This window comes from Hyperoodon ampullatus (genome assembly GCF_949752795.1).
Source record: "Hyperoodon ampullatus genome assembly, chromosome: 10".
Taxonomy (NCBI): Eukaryota; Metazoa; Chordata; class Mammalia; order Artiodactyla; family Ziphiidae; genus Hyperoodon; species Hyperoodon ampullatus.
In genome coordinates, this window is record NC_136923.1 from 57,975,390 (window position 1) to 57,982,194 (window position 6,805).

Sequence of the window (6,805 nt, forward strand, 5' to 3'; positions counted from 1 at the left end):
AAGACCTAAACCTCAGGAATTCTGGCTTGATAATCATTAGTACGTTGATCCCTTAGGTCTCTGGAGAAATTAGGTACTATCCTGTAGAGTACTCAGTCATTCATAGTCAACAACTATTTTTTTTGGTGTACACTTTGTGCCAGATGCTGTGTTGGGTGTCAGTATATTCTGCTTGGGTGTCAAAAATGAAAACTTTTCCAGGCAAGCAATCACATCTATTTCTGCTTAGTTATTGTCTTTCTGGCAACTGTCTTTTGATAATGATTGATTAGGTTTTTCTCCAAGATATCTTTCCCTACCTCCTTTTAGAACCTTGCTCCTACTTAATCTCAGTTATCAACTCTTTTGGCTTTTCTCTCATCATTTCTTGAGTTTTAATTCTCTAAGCTAGACTGTTTCCTTCACTTCTATCTTTGATCTCAGAAGTTTTTAAGTTAAACTTTTTGGATTATTTCATGCAGCCAGAATTTCACTAGATACTCTTTTTACTCTTAGTAATTTTTCACACCTTGTCAGCACCCCTGGCCCAGAATGTTAGTATAGTTAGGATAAATAGAAAGACCTTACAGTAGTATTATTTTGTCTTTTATACTTCTGCCTTTCATTCAGGTTGCCCCTCAATTCAAAATCACATGGGAAGAAAGGGAATGTTTTGTTACATTGTTGAACAGAAAAATGTTTGGGTTATCTTCCTTCAGTTTTGTCTGGAGAAGGCAGCAAACCATAGCGTGTTTCTATCTTTTGCAAAATTTTCAAAGCCCAGATATTCATGTTACAATTAAATCAGTTAATCAGTTAAATCCATATACATGGAATCATTGTATTTGATATTAACTTGAAAATGTAGAATTGTATTTTGATCTTGTATTTGTGAACCAAATTTGGGGAGATAAGATTTGTTACATTTTTCAGGAAATTATTTGATGCTTATTTATATTGACAAAGATTAATTTTTAATGAATTTGTCAGTAAAATAAAAGTCAAATGCTACAACTGTTCACATATAAAGTAAAACTATTAAGTCAAGCACAGTATCATACACTGACCAATTTTAAGGAGCTCCTCTTCAGTTGTAAGAAAAATGTGAAATTTAGTGGCAAAAATATCTTTAAAAAACTAAGACTTTTTAATATTTGCCTTTCCAGTTAAGTTTACTGATATGAAAAGAAAGCAGTAAGATAGTAATAGCAAGTTGTATGTTTATGGTATTAATAGTTGTCTCAAAAAGCTCTTATGGATATTTACTGTTGGCCATGTTTGAATGTAATATTTAACCATTTCAAAATTATTTATTCTCATTCTTTGTTTTAAATAGCCCTGAAAAACCTGTAAGTGTGAAAATCAGTTTTGAAGATGAACCAACAAAGAAATACATGGATGCTGAAACTTCATTATAGAATTGAACCAAGAGGAATTATTTATAGATATATATACATATATATGTGTATGTATATATAATATTTCATGTCACTATATATAGCAATATTGTATGTCATGCCATTTATGCATGACTAGGGGGTTTTTTGAAGTAGTGTCTGAAGTTTGTTAGGAGCACCATAGAGACTGTATATAATGAAATGGTCTCTTAGAAGTGAGGTACATGATTCTTACTACTCAAATATTTATTTTTCTGTTGGAAAATTTTTTTCAGTTCTGCAATAGAAAAATGTGGGAAATGCATTCAATCTACTTTTCTTTAAATCTGTTTGTTCATCAGTGGCAGTCCATACCAACCTTAAGTGATACGTATTTAAATTTTTTCATTGAGTTGCTAGAAATGTTCCCATATTACTTCCTTTCTGCTAGTGCTTTGTGGGAAGAACAGGGCGTCTCTGCCAGTGCTGGGGCACAGATGGGGCTGTATCCTGGCTGCTGTGTGTGTGTTGCATTACGTGCATGTCCATCATGTTTCACAGGTGATGGGAACTTTTTCCCTATAGAGGTAGAACAGTGGAAACTTTCTAGATAAGAACTACAATTTTGACCTTTATGTTTTTGAAATTTATTTTAAACTTTAAAACCTCCACATCTAGGTCTCCATTCGAATAGACAAGTATAATTGCAGGTGATTTTATAATTTAACTCCCATACCACTCTTTAGTTTATGAATTTTAAAAGCTATAAAATACCAATTTACAATAGTTAAATTTTGTTGCCTTCGTAGAAAATTTTTTCTGAATCCTACTACTCTATTAGAGCCCCAAATGCCCACTCTATTCTCTGCTTTTGCTGTCCTTTACTTAAAATGTGGTTTAGTTTGAATTAAGGTTCAAGTTCTTGATTATTTTTCTATTATAAGTAGTATGATTAAATAATCAGGAGTCAGAATTCTCTTAAGTGGGTTTATGATCAGTATTACTTTATTATGAATTACCTTTCATTTTCTGTTTACGTTGTTCTTTCTGTTGTATAGGTAATATTTAATAGATTTCATTTTAAAATACTTTATTTATTTTAATTGATACGATGCTTAAATATTATATAAACATTTGAAAAGGTAACAAATATAGAGTAAATTGTTAATATAAATAGTTGGTGCTCACTTGCATTTATGGTTTATTATCTGAGAGCAGTTGATAGATTTTACATCTTTGATATAAAGCACTGCCATATTTGTATTTTAAAAGAAATTTAGACCTATTATGTATAGCTCAGATTGATGACATTCTTCCTAGTTTGTGTTGGTATGTTTTATTTAGATTTTGCTTTTCTGAGCTGTCTTTTTAACTTCTAGCAAATCTTTTTAGTCATCTTTTATATACTTTTACCTCCATATGAAATAAATAAATGTTGTTCTTATTAAGCCTGTAGTACTGGATGAATGGGGTTGTGAAACTGATTTGGCAAGAGGATGATTTCTAAAAACCAAATGAGTATTGAGAAGCCACTGAAATATCGAAAATAATAACTTGAATGTTAGGATGAAAATTTTAATGAAATTCCAATGCTTCCTTTAATCATTTTTAATTAAAGTACAAAAGTATGAAGAATTGATCTTATAGAAGATCATGAGCAATGCCAAAAGCTGATATTTTAGCAATTCTAGCAATCCATTCTAAACTATGTAACTAATAAAATTTCCTCATTTAAGACCATGTGATCTAATTCTAGTTAAAATAATGGATTCAACTTCTGCCTCATATGGGAGGTTGGAAATGTAGCTGATTTTCTTTAGAAAATGTAGCTGGCACCATTTGGTACTGCCTAAAGAAGAGAGATGCTGTCAGCACTTGATGAGAGAGTATTACCCATGGTGCTTGTTACTGTTTATGAGCTTCCATTGAAGTGATTCCTTTTTATTCATTGCAGCAGAATCATTTCCAAAGACCCCAGTATTTGCTGCTGTGATTTTGTATCTCCCCTGATGAACCTGAACAAGAGGATTTCCTTACACCATTCCCTAGTGTCTGGATGTCACAGGGTTAACAAATGTGCTTTTTTACGGGAAGTAATTTTAAAATTTGAACTGAAATCTACCTGGGATCATAGTGTTTATGGGGTTTTATTTATGAATACTAGTTGTCCAGTGCCAGAAAAACCATGACGTGCAAAATGCTTTGCACTCAGTGTTTTTACTGTTTCTGATTGTTAATAGTTTCTGCTTTCTTTTGACTACTTGACTTACAAAATGATCTGATTGACTACTCCATTGAAAAGCAAAGGTAACTCATGTTTAAGTAATAGCTTGTTTTATGTGGTTATGATATTTTTCCACTATTTTTGAAAAATAACAGTCATGGATAGCATTCTTTGAAAGACAGTGAAAATGTAATTTACTACATATATTGCTTTTTAAATGTTGCCTTAAACAGGTATAGATGAGCAGTAGTAATTGCTATGTACTGATTTACCTCAAGGTGAAAAAGAATTAAACCTGTGCATATTCCATTTATAAAATAAATTCATATAAACAGCCCTGCACTTTTTCAGATGCCTTGGTTTCCAGGATGGAGCTCAGTGCTACTGAGTACCCTGGCCGCAGGGCCACCTCAGGATACTCTTTCCTCCACCTATTTTATTTATTTATAGACATCTGTTTACAAGGACTGTAATACATCCTCATGTTGACCATCTGAAATTCACTTTCACTTGAATGCTATTTCACTCTAAAATTGCCGCTTTTGATAAGACAATGAACTAATAACTTCCTTATGATAAAAGGATGATGCCATATATTCTCTAATGATGTTAGATATACAAAGTGAGGCACACAATCTTTCTAATGGGTGTTGTATATGTGAGTGTGCTTGTGTGAATGATGTTGTCAATCATAAATCTCAAGTTGTTTAAAAAAGCTGTGGCATGTCATTGTTCATATTTGCCAAGCATATAAAATGTGTAGGACAGAATTTTTTATGTGCTAACGCATGTATTTATAAAGCAGATTTCTTTACCACTCAAAATTACTTTCATTTTCTCCATCTAAAATTAATGTTTCTTCCATATACCTAAAGTTTATGTATATATATAATAGCTTTATAACTTTTACCGTTTGCAAAATCAGGTTCAAAATTCTGTAAAAAGGAAAATTGTTTCCGAAACAGAGGTATGACACCAGAGCTTGTTGTTTTTAAAGGATTGTATCATGTATATCAGTTCTGTAAATGTGCTCACCAGTGTAACATGTGAATCCTGTTTTAAAGTGCTCAGATTTCGGATGTGTAAGCCATTAATATAACATTGTAATTCAAAAATGTTTAAATTAAATAATTTAATGTTTTAAATTTATTTATGTAGATCACATCATTGTTGTCATATGCAGTAGAACTATGTGAACTGTCTTTTGGTTTAGTCCAACAATTATTTATTTTTTTAGAAGGGTTTTTTAAAGAGTTTAAGGACATCCAAAATTTAAAATAGTGTTCATACTTCAAAATATGGCAATTTTAATGTAAAGTTGGTTCTTTTCTAACTTTTCAAAAAGTGATGTGAGTGTCAATAATAGGAAAACATAGTTGGAAATGGAATTGTCTAAAGATCATTTTTAAAAATTTAATTAGCATATATTGACTTCTACAGTTGACTTAGAGTAATTGTTAACAGTTGTTTTTTTAATCAGATTTTTGTGCATTGATTGATTTTTGTGTTGTGGCTTTTCTTTTGTTACTTTCATATTAAGAGGTTTTTTTTTTTGTAGGGGGGTTCTCTTCCAATGTTTACTACATTTAAATAAATAGAAATTGAATTTTATTGTTCATTTATACAGTATTTGATAGCTTGGTATAATAATAACAGTATAGTTCTAATTTTTATGACTTTTATAATTATACAATGATAATATTTTCTTTTATAATAAAATCCAAAGTAAACATTTAAAATGTAGAAGTGATATTTTTCATCTATATGAAGTACAAGTATCTACCAAGTCTCTAATGTGAATAATCCTGCTTTTCAAATCTGTTTCATAATATTAGAAGAAAACTATTTTTGGAGATGTTATTGAAGTTGAAAGATCAATAAAAGTCTGGTGAATCAGTTGTTGAATATTGTCTTTATTTTGATATTAGAAGAGCTGCATGTCTTTCTCATGAGAACTAACTGATAGGGGATGGAGAAAAATAAGTGATTTCTATTTCCTGCCTCCTAATTTTCCTAAGCAGAAGACAGAAAAGAGGAAACAGTGAGAAAAGAAGACAAAACAAAATAGTGTGTATTTCACAGTGATTTTTTGATAGTTAATAAATACTGAAATTAAAGCCCTTTAAGATAGGCTGGTCCATTATTTTCCCTATTTTAAAACACATCTGTTTAGAATTTTGCAATGGGATATGTAATAAACACATCACATTACACGATATGTAATGAGCATGTTAATACTGAACTTTCATAGACTCAAGGCTTTTTTGTTTTTAATGGCTAATTTCATTATGAAATTTTTTTAGTAATAGCTAATGACAGGCCTTGGTTTGTTTTCCATTAGGCACGTATGTAACAATTTCCTCCTGTGTTTTCTGCACTGTAAAGTTTCTGATATCCCAGAATGAATTTGTCAATTTATTATTCCTATCAACAGAACTTTGAGATTTTTGTGGGGGTTGTGGGTGGGGAGAAGAAGGGGAATAGCGAGTTTCTCACTAGTTTTTGTTTGATCTTGCTCCTTAAGGTATAATCTGATCTCTCCAGTATCAGTTCTGTAACCTTTATCTCACTACCTCTATGCTTTTAATGAAAACATTCCTATTGTTTGGAAAACCTTCCTTTCTGTTTCTCTGCTATTCTTGCAAAGCTCAATTTAAGTTTTGCATTTTCTTCAAATTGTGCGCTGCCTTGTGCTCTGTTCTGTAAGACCATTCTCCTGCCTCCACTCAAGAGTGTGTCTGGGGCTTCCCTGGTGGTGCAGTGGTTGAGAGTCTGCCTGCCGATGCAAGGGACACAGGTTCGTGCCCTGGTCCGGGAAGATCTCATATGCCGCGAAGCGGCTGGGCCTGTGAGCCATGGCCGCTGAGCCTGTGCGTCCGGAGCCTGTGCTCCGCAACGGGAGAGGCCACAACAGTGAGAGGCCCGCGTACCGCAAAAAAAAAAAAATGCCCTCTTTTTGTTTTTGTTCTAGACCAGTGATCAAGGGGTATTTTAGAAATTTGGGGAATTATTTTTTTCTTCTTGTTGATTCTGAATATTTATTTTAATACCTATTTAAGTTAATTTTATTCATTCCTTATGTTATAGTTACCACATTACTTTTACTTCCGAAGTATGTAATTTTCATTATCTGTGGATTCACCTCAGGATAGTAAAAGGGGTATTCAAAAATACCAGAAGGGGATGTTAGGTCTTACATATTTGGACCCTACCACATCAGCCATGA

General features: G+C 32.3%; 1 protein-coding gene across 15 annotated transcripts in view; it reads left to right on the forward strand.

Moving 5' to 3' along the window:
* SLC4A7 (solute carrier family 4 member 7) overlaps positions 1 to 1,605 on the forward strand; it is a gene marked incomplete at its 5' end in the record, with an annotated part of 121,510 nt that extends 119,905 nt beyond the window's left edge. For all 15 annotated transcript variants that reach the window (XM_079713996.1, XM_079713997.1, XM_079714004.1 and 12 more), the window contains one exon: positions 1,316 to 1,605. In XM_079713996.1, the coding sequence (XP_079570122.1) occupies positions 1,316 to 1,397 (82 nt within the window). In that variant the 3' untranslated portion in view covers positions 1,398 to 1,605. The remainder of the gene's footprint in view (positions 1 to 1,315) is intronic.
* Positions 1,606 to 6,805: the final 5,200 nt, after the last annotated feature.